Source organism: Microtus pennsylvanicus, chromosome 5 (assembly GCF_037038515.1).
Source record: "Microtus pennsylvanicus isolate mMicPen1 chromosome 5, mMicPen1.hap1, whole genome shotgun sequence".
NCBI lineage: Eukaryota > Metazoa > Chordata > Mammalia > Rodentia > Cricetidae > Microtus > Microtus pennsylvanicus.
The window spans coordinates 80,916,787-80,938,214 of NC_134583.1; the positions used below are offsets into that span (position 1 = coordinate 80,916,787).

Sequence of the window (21,428 nt, forward strand, 5' to 3'; positions counted from 1 at the left end):
ATGGGCAGGGTGATATTGGTGTTGATAAAGATGGTCCCTTCAGGGCTGAGCACTCAACAGTCACTTATCTTCACTTATCTTCGAGTCTTTGACTAGCTCTGAGTCTCTGTGTTAATCACTGGCCACGGCAGACAGAAGCTTCTCTGACAAAGGTTGAGCGCAGAACAGTCTATGGGTATAAACATATCTAATTGGAACGCGGGTTGATAATATGTGCATTGAGCAAAACAACAGTAGAAGGTTCCCTCAAGAGCTTAAGACCTCCACAGCCGTGGGCTTGTGACCAGGTTTACAGTGGCACACATGAATTTCCCCTGTAGAGCAACCTCAAATGCCATCAGAAAATGTTTGGCTTGGCTTGGGGCTGGTTAGAAGGGGAAAGTTGGTTATTCCCATAACAGTCATGCCACTCATATACCACTGGGCATATCTTGCTGGTGTAGTAGTAGCGGGTTTTTTTGTTGTTGTTGTTGTTATTTTGTTTTGTTTTTTTATTGTAACAATGCAGGGTCCAGCACTGGATAAACCCATACTATCTTTTCTCCCCAGCAACCTGCATATCACCTTTGAGGCACTGTGAAACAGGGTGGATTTTCCTGGTCATTTGTAGATTGATTTCTCTATGTTCTACAACAGTGCTTCTCATCCTTCCTAACTCTGCAATCCTTTAATACAGTTCCTCATGTAGTGGTGACCCCAACAATATAGTTATTTTTGTTGCTGCTTCATAGCTGTAATTTTGCTACTGTTGTTAAGCCATAATGTAAATGTCTGTGTTTTCTGATGGTCTTCAGTGACCCCCGTGAAAGGGCCACTGTCCCACAATCAAAGTGCAACAATAGGACAATAGGGTCTTACCATGTAGTCATGTAGTGATGGTGAGCAACCAAGAGCATAGATAATAGTCTATATTGTTTGGGAGAACTCTGGAGTCTCCCTGATCAGTAAGTTGTAGAGTGCTATCCTATGCTTGACACTGAGATTTTCATTTAATAGTCTATGTTTTCTGGGAGCAGTGGTGTCCACCCGTTAGAGTGCCAATATTTAAACTTCTTTTTAAATTATTATAGTATTTTTGAATTAGCTTACAAAATAGCGAGTTTCACCCACACCCTGCTCCTCTATCACTGCTCCTATCCTTCATTAAACCTAGTATTCCCTCCTTGTCTGTCAGGTGTGTTGGCTGTCCTCCCCTTTAGGACTTTTCCCCTTGTTCTTCTCATGGGCCTTTTCTGGCTTTCTAATGTCTATACATACTCTTATGTTAAACTCACAAATCTTAAAATTCATGTGAAAAACAACATGTGGCATTTATCTTCCTGAGCCCGTGTTATCTCATGATGTTTTCCAGATCTTGTGGGTTTTGTTTGGTTTTGGTGTGTGCTCATTGTACGGTACTCATTGTACAAGGTTCTAAGTTTCATAAGGTCTTTTTTTTTTTTTTTACAATGTGGCACCAGGCGGTGGTGGTGCACACCTTTAATCACAGCACTCAGGGGGCAGAGGCAGACAGATCTCTGTAAGTTTGAGGCCAGCCTGCTCGACAAGAGCTAGTTCCAGGACAGGCTCCAAAGTGTCTGAGAAAACAGTGTCTTCCAGATACAAGACCAATGCACATCTGAACTCACAGAGACTGTGGCAGCACGCACAGAGCATGCTCAGGTTCACAGATGGGATTCCAGTGCTGAGGAGGGGAAGTGGGCACGAAGCCCCACCCCTAACACAGAAACTATCTCCATTTGATACCCATTTGCAAAGGAAAAGCTATTTCGCTCTAATGGAGTCTCACTGGGTATATTAACTATGTGGGCAGGGCCCATGCCCAGCAGTAGATGACCAACAGAAAACAATGATATTTTTGTAGACTTTGTCTCTTACTGCTTTGTTTGGGCATTTTTTGTCTTACTGTTCTTTTGCTCATGTACTGTGGTTTCTAATTTTGTGTTTTTACGGGTTTTGTATGTATATTTTCTTTGTTTTAAATTGTTTGTTTTTTAGAGAGACAGGAAAGGGCTTGGAGTTGGGTGGGTGGGGAGTGGGGAGGATCTAGAAGGAGTTGGGGGAGGGGACCCATGATCAGAGTATACTGTGTGGGGGGGGGATTTTTTCAGTTAAGAATAAAAGCCAGTTCCTAGAGGTGATTCGGGTACATTCCCTCTGAGAGACAAACAGGGTCCTTTTGGGTTGGGTCCAGTTCCCCTTACTACTCCAAGCAGTGCTGGTACCCACTGGGTTAGCAGGAAGAAGAGCAGAAGGGACAAAGCTGAGCACAGCCTGTGGGCCAGCCAGACTTAACTTCCCTGCTGTGAAAGAGCTGCACTCCTCAGCCACCTCCCTCACAGAAACACTTGGAAATGGGAGATAGCTGCTGGCCAGTTCCACTACTGTTAAGATATGCATTCTCTGTAAATTAACATTTAAATTAAATACAATTACAATTAGAGGGAAGACAGGAGTGTGTGTGTGTGTGTGTGTGTGTGTGTGTGTGTGTGTGTGTAATTTGGCCAAAGGATACAGCAAATTTCACGTAAGAGGAATATGAAAAGAGCTATAGGAATTTTAAAAAGAATGTCAAGCAGGGCCATAGTGGTGTAGGCCTTTAATTCCAGCACTCAGGAGGCAGAGGCAGGTGGATCTCTGTGAGTTCAAGGCCAGCCTGATCTACAGAGTGAGTTCTAGGACAGCTAGGCTGTTACACAGAGAAACCCTGTCTTGAAAAAAACAAAACAAACAAACAAAAAAAGTCAAAACATCTTTATTGAAAGTCATATGAATCAAAGTATATAGGAATAGATGTTTATTTTAAAAATCGGTGGAAAATGGTAGATAGTCTCCAAAAGACCCCCATGCTGACCCATGTGCTGTGTGAGGTGAGCTAGCTTGCATAGGAAGTGGGTAGACTAGTTACTGACAGACCAGGCAGCTTTGTAGGAGAGTTAGAGCAGAGACTGCTTCTCAGACTATTACACACAGCCCTGGGAAAGACAGCATGGTAAAAGCAGATGTTCAAGTTATGAGTGGAAAGGAAGGAGCCACAAGACAGCACCCACAGCCATAGCCAAGCACACAGTACTCCACAGACATAAAAGCAAAAGATCAGATTCCAGTTCCAATAGGGAAGACAGCTTCTCAGCCTGGGCCAGTGAGCAGAGTTCTCCAGCCCCTCAGAAGGCCTGACCCATGGAACTCTTCACCTTCCTCTCCTGGGCAGCCGGCTTCCTCCCAGTGACTTCATTCTGCCAGCTCAGGGTTTGCACACCCTTTATACTTTCCCTTTGTAACCGGTGTTATTCTTAAAATGTTTCTAAGATGTTTGCGGTGCAGCTGCTAGCCCCGAAGAGAAGGTTGTCGGTATCTGCGGGCGGGCTGGCGGAGCCTGCCATGAGACAAGCAGCTACAGTTTCCCACCAGTGGGAGGGCACGTGGTGGCGGGTAACAGACACATAGACACAAAAACAGGCATAAGTATTTATTAAGGGAGAGGGGGGGAGGGGGGAGAGAGAGAGATAGAGAAGGAGGAGAGGTGTGTACACCAGGAGAGAACAGGAGAGAGAGAGAGAGAGAGAGAGAGAGAGAGAGAGAGAGAGAGAGAGAGAGAGAGAGAGAGAGAGAGAGAGAGAGAGAGGGGGCTGAGGAGGTCAGAGGTAAAAAAAGGAGTGGGCGTGGCTTGTCCCTTAAAGCGACGGGAAAGCACAACAACCGGTGTAACACCAAGCCATACATACACATTTCAATAGGAGATGGGCCTTCTGAACAAGGGCTTCATTGGCTGCTGCTTTCCAGGTTTCCTTTGCAACAGGAGTCCAGCTTCAGCTCTAGCCACACACACCCAGGCTACACCTGTTGGTACTCAGTAGCACATCTATAACAGGGTAGCAGTAACGAGGCCACAACATGACCCATTGGGCTTCCTGGTGGCCCTAAGACACTCCAGTCAATGTGATTGAGAAAGTCTGTCTGATTGCTGCCTAATAATCAAATTTCTCCTCCACTTTTTCCTCCTCTTCCTCCCCTTCTTTCTTCTCCCCATTCCTCCTCCTCTTCTGTTTCATGTGTGTTGTGTGTATCACGTACATGTGTGATACATGGTTGTGAGTGTGAGCACATATGTTGAGTGTCTTCCTCTGTCATTGTCTACCTATTGCCTGGAGACAAAGTCTCTCGTTGAACTGGAAGTTGGTCATTTAGGTGTGGCTGGCTGGCCAGGGAGCAAGCTTGCAGGGTCTGTCTGCCTGTCTTTACCCTCTCCTTTTCAACCAAATGCACACATAGCCACATGTGGTTTTTTTAAGTGGATGCTGGGGATTCAAACTCAGGTCTTCATGCTTGTAGAGCAAGCAAGTGAACCATCTCCACAGCCCATTAAGTTTAGTTTATATTAAGCCTGAGCCTGTTCCTATTCTGCCTTGGACCTTGTCACAGCAGGTAGCACGAATAAGACTGAAGTGGCCAGTGAGTTCTGGAATAACTACTGGATGTCGTCTGTCTCTAAACAGAAGGCATGCTTTTGTTCTCCTGGCCTCTGGTTAGTGTATCTGTGCTGTAAATGGTCCTCACTTCACTTTCAAATCAGAAACAAAGATCATTTACCCTGCCTCAGGAGCAGAGAAATGGCTGATATTTCGCTGCCCAATGTGGCCATTGAGAGACTCGGCTTCTCTGTAAGGGAAGCTGCTGTGTGTCCTTCTGCCAAATGTTTGTGTTTGTATCTCTCAATGGGAAAAAAATCTTCATAAAGTGGTTGTGATTGGTAGAGAAGTCTTTCAGCCCATGTGGGCAGCTGAGGCAGGGTCCTGCTGTGAGCACAGCGTCCCACATGCAGACATAAGCATACCTGTTCCCTGGGACAAGCTCTCCACTTCTTGTTTCTTCTGAACGCTGTTCTCACTAAGTGTCTGTCTAATCCTGTTTGCACTGCCGATTTCCACATCTTCCTGGCCAGCCAATAAGGACAATTGAATGCTCTTTGTTGCAGTGTGCTTGATGGTAGCCTTTGCACTAGATTTTGGAGTGCAAGAAGCAATCACCATAGTGTCTTTATAGCAGGAAGCATTTGGGGAGCATGGAGGAGTAGCTGGTCCAGGCCCAGTGGAGCTGGTCAGCATTGCAGCATCAGGTCACCACTGTCTCCTTTTCTCTTCCAGAATCATTGACCAGCGATTTGAGAAAGTTTCCTACTTTGTCTTTGGTGACTTCAACTTCCGCCTGGATTCCAAATCTGTTGTAGAGGTAGGTAGGCATGGGTTTCCTCCTCAGCCTGGGCATCGAATTTCCTTGCGGCAGAACTAATAATGGTAGAGAAATGCTGTTTAGGCAACTTCCATGTCACCCTTTTTATAGATTGTGATTTTTTTATTTTTTGTTTCTTAAGTTAAAATTTTTGCCCGGTGGGGAGGGAGGGATCTGGATAGTCATTTAGCCAGTCAGCCAGTACTGGCCTTAAGAATAGGCATCCTGGCGGGCAGTGGTGGCGCACGCCTTAAATCCCAGCACTCAGGAGGCCGAGGCAGGCGGATCTCTGTGAGTTCAAGGCTAGCCTGGTCTACAACTTTAGTTCCATTCCAGGACAGCCAGGGCTAAACAGAGAAACCCTCTCTCAGAAAAAACAAAACAAAACAAAGGCATCCCTATGTCCTGCTGGCTCAGTGTCTCTTATAGACAACAGCCTGGGGGAAAACACTGTGTGTTGCTGCTCTGGTACCTGCAGGGCTGGGTACCTTTGAGCTCTGGGCTGTTTCACACTGGGATTTCCACTGCTTAATCCTCATCAAACACCAGGAAACTGGTTGTTCTACTTGATTTAATCCACTGAAGCTCTCTTGGTTCAGGGAACTCTAGAGTTGACAACTATAGGGACTCTAGGCTGGGGGCCAGGGTCCTGGAGTCCCTAGAGTGACTGCAGCTGGCACACTTTGACACCAAGACACTTTGATGCAACCACTGAGATTGGAAGGAAACTATGTGGCTAAGGTGTGCTGCCAAGGAAAGCAAGTACTGTGGTGTTGGCTTCAAGGCCAGATTTCTCTGTAGTGAGAGCCATACCTGCCACCAGGTAAGTGCTCAGGCATACGGAGCATATCTATCCTGGCATAGATAACTGGGTGCCTGGCTTCTTTCAGCTCTTTCGTGGTTCTTATGTGATTAGGACGTACCACCTTCTCTGGTGGTGGAAAACTGGAGGTACCGAAAAGTAAGACACTTCCCCTCTCGCCTTCCATACCCACCCTGCCTGGGCTGTTCTTTAAAGCATGTGGCAGCACTCGGAAATTCACATGCAGGGGCCCAGTGAGGACAGCATGAAGTCACGCAGCACCTCGGATTACTATCTTCTCATTAGTTCCAAATCTTGTCACACATTAATCTTCCATCCTCAGTAGAAAATTATTTTTTAAAGACAGAGTTGAGCAGGTGTCTCCATTTGGTTGATAGAAATGAGTGATGTGCCGTTAAAATCATGTGTGTTTAATTAAGCTGGTGGTACCTCATCATGGCAGGCCCGTGGGGTACAATTTGAACTTTGTAGTAGATGGGGTCTCTCTAGATGCCCAGTGGGTGCAGGGGTCTTCCCTGGCTAGGTATTCAGTGGGTAGTGGGAAGGGGATCCTGGGTGTTCAGTGACTCCTGGTAGCAATACATCACTTTTTCTTTTATTCTTCTCTCATACATTATATTCCGACTGCAGTTTCCCCTTCCTCTACTCTTCCCAGCCCCCCCTTCCCACTCTGCATCTCCCCTCTCCCCTGACCCACTCCTCCATTTTTCATCAAAGGAAGAGCAGGCCTCCCAGGGATATCAATCAAACACAGCATAACAAGTTACAATAAAACCAGGCACAAACCCTTATATCAAAGCTAGACGAGACAACCCAGTAGGAAGAAAAGGGTCCCAAGAGAAGGCGAAAGAGTCAGAGATACCCCCAACTCCCACTGTTAGGAGTCCCACAAGAACACCTACCTGCACAACCATAAAGCTTATGCAGAAAACCTAGCTTAGACCCTTACAGGATCCATGATTGTCACTTAGTTTCCTTGAGGTAGCAGTGCATCTTAACCTAGCCATGAAGGAAGAAGGAACACTAAGAGCATGGGCAGTTTCTAAAACAATCAGATTAAACACTGCCCAGACCTCCACTTTCTTGTCCCCAAGCTTCTGAGCTGAGTTACCAGCTTGCTGCTGGAGGCCAGCAATTCTACACACGGTGGTTTTTCCCTGCCTCCCCAGAGGCTTCCACTTGGAGCAGAGTAGCCACTGTGAAAGGAAAGGACTCTTAGAAGGCCAGTGCTGGTCAGCCTAAAGCTGTCCATTGTTGGTGAAAGGTCAGAAAGCTTCTTCACAGTAGACTTTTCCTTCTGGGTGGAACACAGGCCATAAGAGAAAGCAACCCATCTGAACAGACTCAGAATGGCTAATAGGCACTCTCTGAATCTGTCCTTCAGGATGTGTTTCTGTGGGAGGACACTTTGGCTATATGTGGGTTAGTGGACACGTGGCTATTCCATACAACAGGGCTGTATGCAAAGTCAGCAAGGAGCTCACCAGGGCCATTAGCTTCACTGCCTGCCCTTTGCCTCCTTATGGTGCCTGGGCAGAGTTGGGCAGCTTCAGTTATCATAGAAATGAAGCATTCTGAATATGTGTGTTCCCTAAGGAAGCTAGTAAGTGCCCAGGGGGTCTTCAGCTTGCCCTGTACCACATAGCTTCCTATTAGCTTCTAGCCAGAGCTGTGTTGGCTACTTTGCTAAGCTGGAAGCAGGGATACTGGGGAGGCCAAGTGATGGTGAGACTGGAACACCCTGTCTTCCAGCTACCTCTCCTTTGCTGTGGGTCAGACCATGGTGGGGGACTGGAGAATGGAACTGTGGGGAATTAGAGAAAGCACCAGGAGATCTCACCTGGCTGCACAGTGCCCTTTTCTCAAGGTGTGAATGGTTTTGTGTCTCATGGCTGCTGTCTACCTCTGTGAGTCGTCAGGAAACCCGTCAAAATGAGTGTCACCTCCTGGTCTGTTAGAGAACTATTGGCCTTTATGGTAATCTGCTAAGTGTTAGATGTGTCTGGAGCTCTGACCTCACGGCACTGGCCTTGTGGATGGTGAGTTTATGTCACCTGATGGCCGATGAATGCATCTGCAAAGCCACCCAGGTCTTCTGTAGTCCTTGCTGTTTGGAGAGAGGTTTTCCAAGAGGAGGGGTAGCGTTTGGGAGAGGACTCTAAGTTTCTTAAGTAAAGTTCCTGTGTCCCTGGAGCTCTCACTGCGGCTAGCCCCTTTACCTACACTGTCCCCATTCATGCCTGAGCAGGTGGTGTTGACTGACTTTGCCTGCACCACTCCTTCTAGAATGCATGGCCTTCTTAGAGTACCAGGCAGCTAAGCAGCTAGAGTTCAAGGTTCATTTTTCCTAGGTTTTACAGAGCCAAGTGGTTGGGCTCTCCAGTGGCAGGTCTGGATGAAGTTTTAGCACTAATTCAAGAACATTTGCATTTGAGAAAATGTCCCCGTGGTCTTGCTATCATGCTGCTGTACAGATTTCCACAGACGGGACAGACAGTGTCTCCAGTCATGGGGAGAGGACCCAAAAGTGTAGAGGAGGAACCCTTTCAGCCATTAAGTGAGGTCTTTTAAACACCACTGTCTTCGTGCCACCTACCTCAAGGTATTACATGACACAGTAACAGGGCTAGATACACTGTACTCACTGTGGGCTCTGGGCTTTGCCTGAGGAGGGACCACTGCAGCCCCTTGTCATCTCTGTGGGGTGCTTTCCCCATGCACAGTTTGGCTTGTATGTCCCCACATGAGGGCTCCTGGCACTGCTGTGCTGTGGTCATATCAGTTCTGCTGGGCTCCTATAAACAGCACCCTCCACAGTTTTCTTCTCAAAGCCATTGGGATGGGACAGCATGACCTACATGGCTGTAACACCCCCCAAGGAAGCCTCCTCCTCAGGGAGGCCCTCACAACAGGGCAATGAGGTCATTGGCACCGGGCTCTTGCTGACCTGGTATGCCGCCTGATGGCTGTGGCTCTTCCCTTCATCACTAATTCTCGAGTACATCCCTTCCCACTTTAGAAGCCTGGAGCTCCTGTCTCTGCCGTCATTCTGGCACGTGCAGAGGAGTGGGAGGAGAACCGATAGTTTTTAAACTGGATTATTTGCTCAATAAATAAATGAATATCTCTTAGATCTATGCATTAATTCTTGGAGGGCTTTTGAGGCTCTTTAAGGCCTGTGGATTGCTGCTGTTCATTCAACCAGTAAAGCTTACCTTTACCTTCTGTATATATTTTATCACGTAAGTAAAGCAAACGGTAAAAAAAAAAAAAGGTGGAAAACAATTTATTAGTGTAAGTTTTAAAAGCCCGTTTAGTGAAGCAAGGTTGTAGCTCTGAGATTAAAGACCCCATATCCTTATAATTTTACTATTACCAACCACTATGAAAATTCCATGGCACATGGTCCTACTACCCCCCTTGAGAAGCCTGTCCCATTGTATCTCCCAGACTCACACTGTTCTGTCTACTGTCACACTCTACCATGTGTAATCTTCTTCCAAGAAAGAAGGCAAAGCCCCCTTCCCCACCTAGGACTGCTTGAGGACCCATAGGAAGCAGGTAGCCCAGCCAACCCATGCTAACTGGAGCATTGCCTATGATGGCTTCTGGGGGCCTCTGACTGGGACACCAGTTCATAGACATGGCCACTTGGAGTGCCAAGCCTTTCCTATCTTCACTTCTCCTCTCTGTGCTTGTCCTTCCTGGAAGGACCTTCGATACCTCAGTGTGCACACCTGCAGACCAACCGGGGCCCAAGTACTCTTAGGGATTTCTGTACCCTTATTTCTGACAGGTCACCTCTAAGTGACTTTCATATTTATGAAAGGCAAAGTAAGGAGTAAGAAGAGTAAGAAATCAGAAGAGTCACAGACAGATGTAGCTATGAGTAGAAAGGTATGCTGCTCCAGATACAGGATGCCCTCCTTGCAGGAAGGTGTCTTCTGGAAAAGCAGTCCTGGGGCCAAGGGAAGGCTGATGCCTAAGGTACCCAGCACGTACAAGTAGTTTATCTACAGGTGGCTCACCTCCTAAAATGAAAGTGGAGATTGATTTTTAGTGCCTGGCCCAGCCTAGACTTTTGCTTTGTTTTCTTAGGCCACTGGATCCCCACTCAGAACAGAGCCCCCCTCAGTTGTCCTGCCATCCTGGACAGGCAAGGAGATTTCAGTCTTCCAGGGAATAGGGCTCATTTGATAGCCCTGCCCCTTGGGGTCTCATGCCATCACACTGGCTGGCAAGATTCATCAGAGGTTAATTAAATCCATCTCCAAAACAATGAAAGGCCAATGAGCTAAGCCCAATCTCAGTAAATTAAATGTATAAAATGCAGCCATTGTTCATCCTGCAGGGAGGGCGGGCTCAGGCTCTGGGGTGCATCCAGGAAGGGACCAGCTTCTAGGCTCTGGGAGCTCTTGGAGCACAGAAGAGACCTGCTTGTCACTTGCAGTGAGGGAGGAGTGTGGGGATGGGATGGGTGGCCTGTGAAAGAGGCTCTGTGTGCTGAGCTGTGAGGCACTGCCCCCAGGAAGAGCAGCTTCTTATGTTTCAGATGCAAATGAATGCAAACATGCTTGCAGAGCAGAACTGAAAAGATGATACTCTGATCAAATTTGGCACCGCTTAAGCCATAATTAAAACATACACAAATTAAACACGATTATCCTGCCGTGTAACAGGACCACGCGCCATTACTCTAATTAATAATGCAGCCTCCAGCAGTCCTGCTGCTGGGATTGCTTGGAGGGTATGTTTTATGCCTTGCACAGTGGCAACTGGCAGCTGGGGTGTTCAGCTGGCCACGGTGACTCAGAGTGACAGCGGTGCCAGCCGCGCCTGTCTCTGCATGGTCTGGGCTCACCACACCTGCTGTCCATCACCTCCCTATCAGTGGTGGTGATAGATGCATTTTGGAAGCCGGTCATCTTTCACAGTCCTGTTGCCAGTTGCTGACAGCTACATGCTTAGGTGCCAGCTGTACCTGTTGTAGAGCAGTGCCTAGTGAAGGCACCACTGTCTCAGCACAAGCCTTCCAGAGGACTCCGCTCCTCTGGAAGTACAGAGTGGCACTGAGGTGACCTCAGTGGTGGCTGTCCCAGCTGTGAAGAGCACTTCAGAGGATCCCCAGTGTCACACCCACAATGTGATGAAGACCATTGCAATAGTAAGCCAGTACAGGCTGCCTGGTGTCCAGACACTACCGATATCCAGGGGCTCCTGAAAGTCAGCCAGTGAGGTAATATTGCACCTGGTCATTACTTTTGGTGACTCCACAGGACCCCCTCTGAGAGCCCCTTGCCCTAGCCAGTAGGCTATTTTTGAGTGGGGTCCAGCTGAAGTACTTGCTAGCTGTGGTCATTGGGTTCTTGACAGATCCTCTGCTGAGCCCCTGTGTGCACTGCCTACAAGTACTGTGGGCATGTTCCAGACCATAGTAGGAGGAGCTTGAACCTAGGTGTTAACCAGCATATCCCCAGAGGCTCAATGAACAGGGGTAGCTGTGGTAGTCATGTCCACCCTGTTGTGTGCACAACTGTGTGAATTGAACAGGGGTAGCCGTGTCCACCCTGCTGTGTGTGCACAACTGTGTGAATTGAACAGGGGTAGCTGTGGTAGTCATGTCCACCCTGTTGTGTGTACAACTGTGTGAATTGAACAGGGGTAGCTGGGGTAGCCGTGTCCACCCTGTTGTGTGTACAACTGTGTGAATTGAACAGGGGTAGCTGGGGTAGCCATGTCCACCCTGCTGTGTGTGCACAACTGTGTGAATTGAACAGGGGTAGCTGGGGTAGCCATGTCCACCCTGCTGTGTGTGCACAACTGTGTGAATTGAACAGGGGTAGCTGGGGTAGCCGTGTCCACCCTGTTGTGTGTACAACTGTGTGAATTGAACAGGGGTAGCTGGGGTAGTCGTGTCCACCCTGCTGTGTGTGCACAACTGTGTGAATTGAACAGGGGTAGCTGGGGTAGCCGTGTCCACCCTGCTGTGTGTGCACAACTGTGTGAATTGAACAGGGGTAGCTGGGGTAGTCGTGTCCACCCTGTTGTGTGTACAACTGTGTGAATTGAACAGGGGTAGCTGGGGTAGCCGTGTCCACCCTGCTGTGTGTGCACAACTGTGTGAATTGAACAGGGGTAGCTGGGGTAGCCGTGTCCACCCTGTTGTGTGTACAACTGTGTGAACTGAACAGGGGTAGCTGGGGTAGCCATGTCCATCCACCCTGCTGTGTATACAGCTGTGTAACTTGAATGGGGGTAGCTGTGCCCACCCTGCTGTGTTTGTACAGCTGTGTGAATTGGCTAAAACTAAGTCCTGTTTCTCAGCATTTCCGTGATTGGCCATGGCCTTACCTGGTGAGCCTTAGCAGCCCTTTGTGATACAGAGTTTTCCCTGTCTTTTGGAGAGTAGGCATTAAGACCTGGCCTTCATGTGAAGTGGGCACTGCTGTGTCAGAGTCCAGTAGAGTTTTCATGAGCTCCTCAGGGCCTGCTTCCCCTGGTTAGCAGCCCTCAAAATTCTATCTAGTCAAGAATGCAGGCAGATCTGCACTGTGGCTCTCACCAGTTCCTGGAACATTCTGCACATTCAAGTTAGTCCCTTGCAGTGAGTCATAGTAGCAGCCCTTCTTTCTCTCGAGCTAGGCTTCCCACAGGGCCAAGTGGACATTTCATTCCACCTTTGCCTGCAGGAGATTGGGCACTTAGGTGGCAGGAAGCCTGGGACCTGGGGCCTCAAATAGGGTGTACACAAAGTACCACCCAACTTGAGGGCCCTAAAAAGTTATGGTGGTAACAGAATTCCTAACTAAAACCATTGGATTTATTTTTAATGACTCAGAAGAAGACCTAGTTGGACCATTTCTGAATAGGGGTGACAGTATCAGCCATATCACAGTTTGGGTTTTATATTCAGAGTATTTACTTCTGCAAAGATCAGTTTGCATGCCTTAATTAGCCAGTGTTTCTACTGTGTTTTTATTCCAAGACCCTATTAGAGGAGCTAGATCTTTGGACTGAAACTGCTCAAGGATTTGGCTGCATACTTATGGTCTGTCCTGGCTCTTAAGCACTCTGCTCTGCTTTCTGTCCATTCTTCCCAGCTTCGTGATCGTAGGGACATCCTGAAGGGGTACTGCTGCAGGTATACCTCCAACCAAGGCAGAGATCATGACCCACAAGGCCAGCACAGTCTTGCGAGACCCTTCTGGGCCGTGGACGTGGGCACCTGCTACATGTGAGCCTCAGCTTGTGCCCATATTCCTATAAAAATAGGTCACACGCTATCGTCGTGAGGCGAACAAGTCACTCAGGCTCATTAGCGCTGTGTCCACCTTTGTCCAGCTGCTGCAAACAGGAGATGGCGGGATCTTTATGATACTCTGTTTCGTATGCACGGTTGACAGTGTCCAGCAGGGAGAAGGACAGAAGATGGATCTCTGCGACAGTTGATAGTTCCCCAAACAGCATCCATCGCTGATGCACTTGTGTGTTGTGAACTTTGCACCGCAGGCCTTTATGCCCTGCCCTGTGATCTACAGGGATATCAGGCCATCCGATGTTTCCTCTACCATTATTGGTAACATCTGACTTCCAAAATGGTGAGGCTCTTCAACTGGACTTAATTTGTTTGGAAAGTCAGAGGAGCTGAACCAGGGTGATGGATGGGGCCTGCCTGAAGGAAGCTTCAGTGGCCAGACCTGCTTTGCTCTCAGGCCTCTTGTGTCACATGGAATCCCATTCCAGAAAGCTCAGGAAATCATGTCAAATCCTGTCCTGAGGGTAGGCGGGTCCGACACCACAATCCTGCTCCTGCAGCCAGTCTACTTCCAGTTTTAGGTGAGGCTATCCTGCTGTGCCTCCCCACCCAGTGAAGCACACTTGAGCTAATTGAGGAGCTCTGGGACACTCAACTTTTGGATCAGTGAGGATGTTTTATGTGCTGTGCCTTGTGGGGCACCTGAGAGACCACAGATGTGATGTAGTGGGTCAGAGCTGCCACAACCACAGATAGTGGTTGTAATGCTGGCATGTATGTATATAGTTTCTACAGCCTGGCCACAGACAACTTCCCTATGGGACAAGTCACCCACTGACTTCCACCTTGATTTCAAGGGAAATGAGGGTGTGCAAAAGCTATGTGTGTCTATATGCATGCCCAAAGTATGAAAGGTTGGCAGGGTGAATTAGTACTGTTTGTATGTGCTATTTAGTCATGAGTTTTTATCAGACACAATTAGACCTGGTGTGATATTATCCTTGCCAGCTCCATGATGGTGTTTTACTTCTGTAAGGATGGCAATAGCTTCTCCACATGGTCTCTGGATCTAGGACCCTGGTCTCTGCCACAAAGGGCATAGACCAGCAATCAAGATGAGCATCTCTTATGTGTGCTGACTTCGGATTCAGTTGCAGTTCATGTCAGGGAATTTTTTTGGATTCTATTTTCATATATTGAATACAAGTCTTAAAATCACCTGCTTCCATTTTGGAGCTGTCACTTGAGTGACTTGCCAATTGGCCTTATTGTCTCCTCCATGATATGATTTGAAATAATGTCCATAGATACCAGTTATCGAGAAATGGCTAGACATTGCTTATTTGTGTTTTAAAATTCAAGAGGCTATTGCAGGACAGTGGCAGACTGAGAGGCCTGTCACATTTAAAATTTTAAATCTCTGGTGCCTGTTTCTCAGTGACCTGCATCCAGACCTAGAAGAACTTCATCCACTATTTTATGGCTGAGGCAAGTATGTTCTGGATCTCAGATGCCCGATTTGAGGAGGTTACAGTGTCTCAGCACTCTGCATCAGTGGCAGCAGTGAGGGAGAGCTTTTCATTAGCATTGCCAAGGAAATATTCCTAGAAAAACATTCTATTAAGTTAGTAACATATGATGTTGTAAACCCAAATTTATATTAATGTTCAGTATTCTAAGAGAACTATTTTTTTAAACTTTATTTAAATTTATTTAATGTACATTGGTATAACAATGTCAGATTCTCTGGAACTGGAGTTACATACAGCTGTGAGCTGCCATGTGGGTGCTGGGAATTGAAACCGGGTCCTTTGGAAGAGCAGTCAGTGCTCTTAACCACTGAGCCATCTCTCCAGCCCTAAGAGAACTATTTTTAACCTATATAATAGTAATTCTCTGGGTCAATTCTTCATTTTGGAAACATCAAAATGTGAGCTTAGTGGTTAGAACTGTCCTTTGCTATGTTTCAAGGGACATCTGTATGGAACTGTCATTGTGTCTAGGAGCACTTGCTGTGAGTCCTTCCCTCCTTCAGCAGAGTGTCAGATTGGCTGGGAACTGTCTATAGCCAGTCCCTTTCTGTCTACCCGTCCATCATCTCTGCCCTGTGATGCTTGTGGAGCTTTACCTCTGTACATTTTTTTGACCGAATTTAGCCTTGGGTGGGAAGAAGAAAGACTGAACCAGATGGATGTCTTCTGTACTGTCCACGGTCAGCATTCCAGAGAGGAGCCTTTCCTAGGCTCACATGCTCTTATCAAGGTGCCAACTATACATATAAGCTGGGCCTCCTTGGCACAAGCAATTTCTTGCCATACACCAGCTGATATCTGTCTGGCTGCCTAGACCAGTACAGGTTCATCACATGGGCTTCAGTTATCTGAGCCAGAAGGGGGTTTACTTGCTCAGGAGACCTCAAAGATCATCGCACCTAGAAGTGTCCCATAGTGAAAGCAGAACCTTCATTGATAGTGACCTGTGCCCTGCTGACTGTGTCTCCTGACCCAGTGGCCCCCTGCGCAGAGGCTGTGGTCAGAGAGATTCATAGTCACCTGCAGATCAGGCAGAGGCTAGGAAGGCATGCGAGCCCTGCACATGTGTGAGTGGCACTGTTCGTGAGTGGCATTAATAGATTCGCGTACAGATAAGATGGGATATGGCCACTATATTTGTAACTGAATATGGATGCTGAAGGGGTCTTGTGTGTGATGGCATGTGTGGACAGAGTCAGGAGAGCCTCACTTGGCATGAGCCCTTCTGTGTCCCTGAGTCTTCTAGCCCCACTCTGTGCCAGCACCATGCAAAGGGAGCAGTTTGCCCAGGGGCTAAAACTTCCTTCAGAGTTCCCGCTCCATTCACAGCACAGCGGAAGGCAGCACAGCCATTCTGGCTTCACTCCCTGCCTTTCCCCTCTTGGTCTGAGATGCTGCCCCTCTCTAGCTAAATGTGCTTCAGTTGTTGCCTCAAACCAGAGTTTCTACATAAAGGTTTCCTGTCTTGAGTCACCGCTGTTGTTGGAAGTCTTAGAGATTGTCACTAAACTGTAGTACTATGAAGCAAAATTCATTTTGGAAAGAGCGAACAGACTGTGGGACACACAGCTCAGATGGATGTGAGGGCCCAGTACAGCCCATCACTAAAATGTGTGATGTTGTTCTGGCCCTGACGGAATCCAATTGCATGCTACTGGGATAGACCTCCCTCTTCCCTGCTGTAGACATTATTTTAAGGCTCATTTCTTTTTAAAACATTGGCTTTCCGACATTCCTAGGAACATCTGTGTGTGGCTGAAATTTGGCTGGCCACAGCCACCCCTCACCCCTTTGTCCCCAGGCCTTTGTTCCTGATTTCACGCTATCAGAGGGTCTGCATGTTTTCTTGCATGAAGTTGTCAGAAGAATAAAGGCTCAGAAACAGGGTCATGTTTAGAGGATGGGCATGAAAAATTGGTAAGATGTATCTTTAAGCCCACCCACCAACTGTTGCCTGCAGCAAGTAAAAGCAGGCCCGTGTGAGGAGCAAGCACCCTGCACTCTACCTGGAGTGGGTCCACGCTGAGCTCCACTCCTTCCTCCCAGCAATCCCACTTCTTCCTTCTGCCATTATGCCACAGGCACATGCCAAACCTGTGAGTGCCAGGCAGTTCATGTGCCTGAGCTAAGCACCGTTTTCAAGAGCAGTACGCTCTCTCCTAACTGCTTTCTGTGCAGACAGACTTGGTTGCAACACAGAACCAGTCATCCACCATCTGATACCTTTACCCATGGAGAAGCCTCTGGAACTTGGTATGACCATCCTGGGATGAGGATTGCCGGACGCTAGCCTGAGGCTGCCAATAAATGGATGTCTGGTTTTTAGTGGCACAGACATGCCAAATAAGGTTTTACTACAGGAAGCTGTAGGTCTTGGTTGCGTGGTGCCCAGCTGGCAAGATGGGGTTCCACAGAGGTGGAGTTGCTGCCATCCTGCCTGTGCTCCATCCAGGCTGTCTCAATACAAAGTGCTAGTGAGGCGAGGTCCTAAAGCATGGACAGGCTGGGGATGCTCCATCAGGAGAGTTCCCACGGAAGGTTTGTAGCTTAAAAGACCAGGGGATGTCATGGCTTCTAGGAGTAGGCTTGCTTTGTCATCTCCAGTTGTAAGGCGGTTTTACCCCCGAGGAGTGTTGCTTGTTCTTTGTGTGGCCCTCAAGTATAAGTGCTTCTGTGGCCTGGTCAGGTCTGAGTGCTGTCTGTCCACCCTTGGCTTGGCAGAGCAACCAACATCTCCAGCGAGGGAGCCCTAGAATCTTTGGTTCCGCTAACTCATGAAGTATGCATTGAAGTACCTGGTCTCCTGGATTCTGCAAACGGAGTTGCAGACATGGTTCCCTTCAGGTTCCACTTGGAGTAGGGGGGATGCCTAATTGTCTTGGGGGTGGTTTAACTTCTATCCTGCCCTAGAATGGCTGCCTGTGATGTCTGTTAGGGGGTGTCACTGCTTTGTGATTAACTCTTGACCCACCCCTCACCCCACAAACCTTCTTGAAGGAAGGCAAAAAAAAAAAATAGTGAGGCTCCGGGTTTTTTAACAGCCTGGGGACATCTGGCCTCTGGTTTTCATCTGCTGACTAAAGTCAGGATTAAACCTTGCCCCCACTGCTTTGTGCAGCTACTGGTGAGTGACAGGCTACCTTAGACAATGGAGGCGTCAACCCCTCCCAGAGCACAGTCCTGGGCTGGACAATGGAGTGTCTGGTGGCTTTGCAAGGTCCAGAGCTGTCCACCAATCTGCCCATGTCTCCCCTGGGACAAATTCTGAGATGCTGTGCTCTAGCCAGAGGCCAGACAAGCAGGCCCAGTGACGAGTTCATGCTAGCTGTGTTCCCCCTCCCAGATATTCAAGGGTTCTGCAGATGCTGATGCTGGCCAGCATGTGGCTTGTTGGCTTAAGCCCTGGCTGAGGACTGGGGCCTCCATCCCCTCAAAGAGTCCCTCACTACCCTGGCAGAATCACCCCTGGGATGCCTCCTCCCTCTGCAGAGATGTCAGGGGAACCCTGGATGTCACAAAGGGATAGGCACCCACCTGGGGCATTCATCCATCTAGCTACCAGCAGATATCCTCATCTAAATAAGAGACAAGCATAATATAGCTGTTGTGGAGTACGGTGGCGCACGCCTTTAATCCCAGCACTAGGGAGGCAGAAGCAGATGGACCTCTGTGAGTTTGGGCCAGCCAGAGCTATGTAGAGAGACCTGTCTCAAAGCAAGCAAACAAAAACTTTTAATTGTCAGCATGCAATGGGCCTGTACAGGTTTATACAGGTCCCAGCATTGAGAGGGAGAATTAGACTCAAGTTCCCATCCGTAACCAAAAAGCTATCTCCAATAGACAACCACTTGCAAAGGAAAAATTAATTCTCTCCAGTGGAGTCTCACCGAGTATATAAACCACATTTAAAGGCAGGCCCCATGCCCAGCAGTAGATAGTAGCCAACACAAAATGAACTCGATGGTATTTTTGTAGATTTTTTTTTGTTGTTTCTTGTTGGTTTGTTTATCTTACTGGCTTTTTGTTTGGATATTATGTTTTCCAATTTTATGTTTTCATGGATTTTGTATTTGTATATTTGTGTTTCTCGTTCTTTTATCATTATTTTTTATTCTGATTTGTTTGCTTTTTAAATTTTTCTGTTTGTTTTCTAAAGAAGAGGGTAGGGAGGTAGAAAGGATCTGAGAGGAAATGGGGGAGGGGAATATATTGTATGAATTTTCAATTTAAAAAAATGCTCTGTTGAGGAGTGACTTTAACACAGATGCATTTGCTATGCTTTCTGGGTGAACTAAATAGGCAATTTGGAAACACATTTGAATTGTTTCTGCCTCTGAGGAGCGAAAAGAGCCCTGGTTCTGTCTGCTGTGTATACCCTGTTTCTATTCTAGCCTTATCAGCCATAAGGGGGCTCCCATATCTGGGCTCCACCTATGGTTCTACTCATCACTTCTCAGCTTAGTCCTGGTCCATCTGCTTTCCGTGCTGTCTTTCTGCCATGGCCACCACCCTTCTCACATTTCCGTACCCCTTGCCTCGGTTCCACTGGCTTAGCCTAAAGACAGGGTTCTCTTGTGACCCGCATTGCTTCATGTAGCCGCTACCACCTCCATGCTTCCCAAAGACTCCTGCAGCCCCTCCCTTTGTACTCAGACTCCTGCCCCACCCCGGCCTGCCTTTGTTCAGGCTGTGGTTTCTTCCCATCTGCTTTGCTCTAACCACCTCTTATTTCTCTAAGAGCCTCATTAGTTACCTGCCTGATCCCCAGCCCATGTCAAGGGTGCTGAGACCACTTGGCTTCCTGAAAAGCCCCACAGTGTGGCAAGGAGGCCCAAGTAGCATGTCCTGGTGGTCAGTGGACACAGGGCTGCAGTGGGCACTGCAGTTCTGGTACCAGAGACCAATAGAGAATGGTGGTAAAAGCTTGACCTAGGAGTCCCTGTCTGCCTAGCCCAGGGCTAAATGATCCTCTTTGGAAACCCAACCTGGTGGAGTGCACCATCTGCCATGGCAAGGTACAAAGAGAAACCTGCCCAGTGAAGGCCATTTTGCCCTCTCAGCTACTGACAAGCATGCACCAATATGCTTTTTTAAAAAGTTGCTGGCTTTGGAGGCTGGTGTGCTGGGTACCACAAAGAGGCTGCAGTGTGGCTTGATTTGTTTCGCAGCTTAGTAGCTGGGGAACTGCTGGAGGACAGCCCAGCCAAATGCACTCACACTGAGCTTAGAGCTGCCCTGCTTGGATTCCATTGCCGATAGGAAGTTTTAAAAATCTCTTTATGTATTTTTACAGTGTGCCTCAACCACTATTATCAAGATCAGCTCCAAAACTTGCAAGCATGCTTAAAACCTTTCCCAGGTCACCAAAGCAGATTCCAAAGTGTCCAGAGGTCATTTGAAGGTGGCCCTGGGACTGAGAAACTATCTCCTCATGCTGCCCCTCCCCTGCTCCTATAAAGAGATAGTGTGGTAAGGACCTTTGGGTGAGCTACAATCTGGTTATTCTGAGGTTTGAGGCCAGCTGAGGCTGACTCACTATCTAGCCCCAGGTAGACCTGTGTGTCAAAAAGCACAGACAAGGACCAATGAGACAGCTCAGTAAGTGACCAAGGCTGATGACCTGAGTTCCATCCCAGGAACATAAATGGTAGAAGAAGAGAACTCCCACAGATTGTTTTCTTGTCTCCACATGCATGTGGTGATGCACACATATCCACTCACATGTGCACACACACACAAGTAAATACCATTTTAAAGATTTTTTTGCAGGGGGAGGCAAAGGCAGGCAGAGCTTTGTGAGTTCAAGGCCAGGCCTGGTCTACATAGCCAGAGCAACCTAATAGAGAGAACCTGTTTGGAGGATGGATGGATAGATAGATAGATAGATAGATAGATAGATAGATAGATAGATAGATAGATAGATAGATAGACAGCTAGATTTTTTTCTTAAAAAGAAAGCACAGTAGTTTTTGCTTTTCTAAGCACCCTTTCGCATTACACCTGAAAGACTTGGCCTGCTGTTAAGACCAACAGTTATTTGCCCTTAATAAAGTTTTGATCCCTGTGAGTAGTTTGTGACACCTGAGTGGAGGAAATGAGCAGATTTGGTTCCTGGGATGAGTTGGCCAATGCCTACTCTCACATGAGGGCATCTGATTACTAGGTAGCTTTGTGCAAATCTAATGAGCTGTAAAAATTGTGTGATTTGATAGCACAAAAAACAGCTGTCTGCTGCTGTCACCAGTGTCCTGGGCTTGGGGATGCCAGGCTAGGCATCATGTTTGGTAGCTGTCTAAGGAAGAAGAAACCAGGAAAGGCAGGTGAACATATCCTTGGCACATGGTGAGCCCGGCATCTTCCAGGAGACAAAACAGCCATTTAAGGACTAAATCAACCCTTCCAGTGCCCTGTGATGCAGCCTTTGGTGGTAAAAATGGATCTTAGATGGTTTTTAAAAATAGCATTTGGAGTATTTCTTCTCCTTTCAAAAGAGTAAAATCCCTTCCTTAGGTTGAGCCGGAAAGGCTGGGCCTGGCAGCTTTCTGCATGAGTGGTTACGACTTCCCGGGTTTGAAAGGCCAAGAGAAGG

General features: G+C 47.7%; 1 protein-coding gene across 2 annotated transcripts in view; it reads left to right on the plus strand.

Moving 5' to 3' along the window:
* Positions 1–21,428, plus strand: part of Inpp5a (inositol polyphosphate-5-phosphatase A) — a 196,409-nt gene that overhangs the window by 148,568 nt on the left and 26,413 nt on the right. For both annotated transcript variants that reach the window (XM_075972662.1, XM_075972663.1), the window contains exon 9: positions 5,145–5,229. In XM_075972662.1, the coding sequence (XP_075828777.1) occupies positions 5,145–5,229 (85 nt within the window). The remainder of the gene's footprint in view (positions 1–5,144; positions 5,230–21,428) is intronic.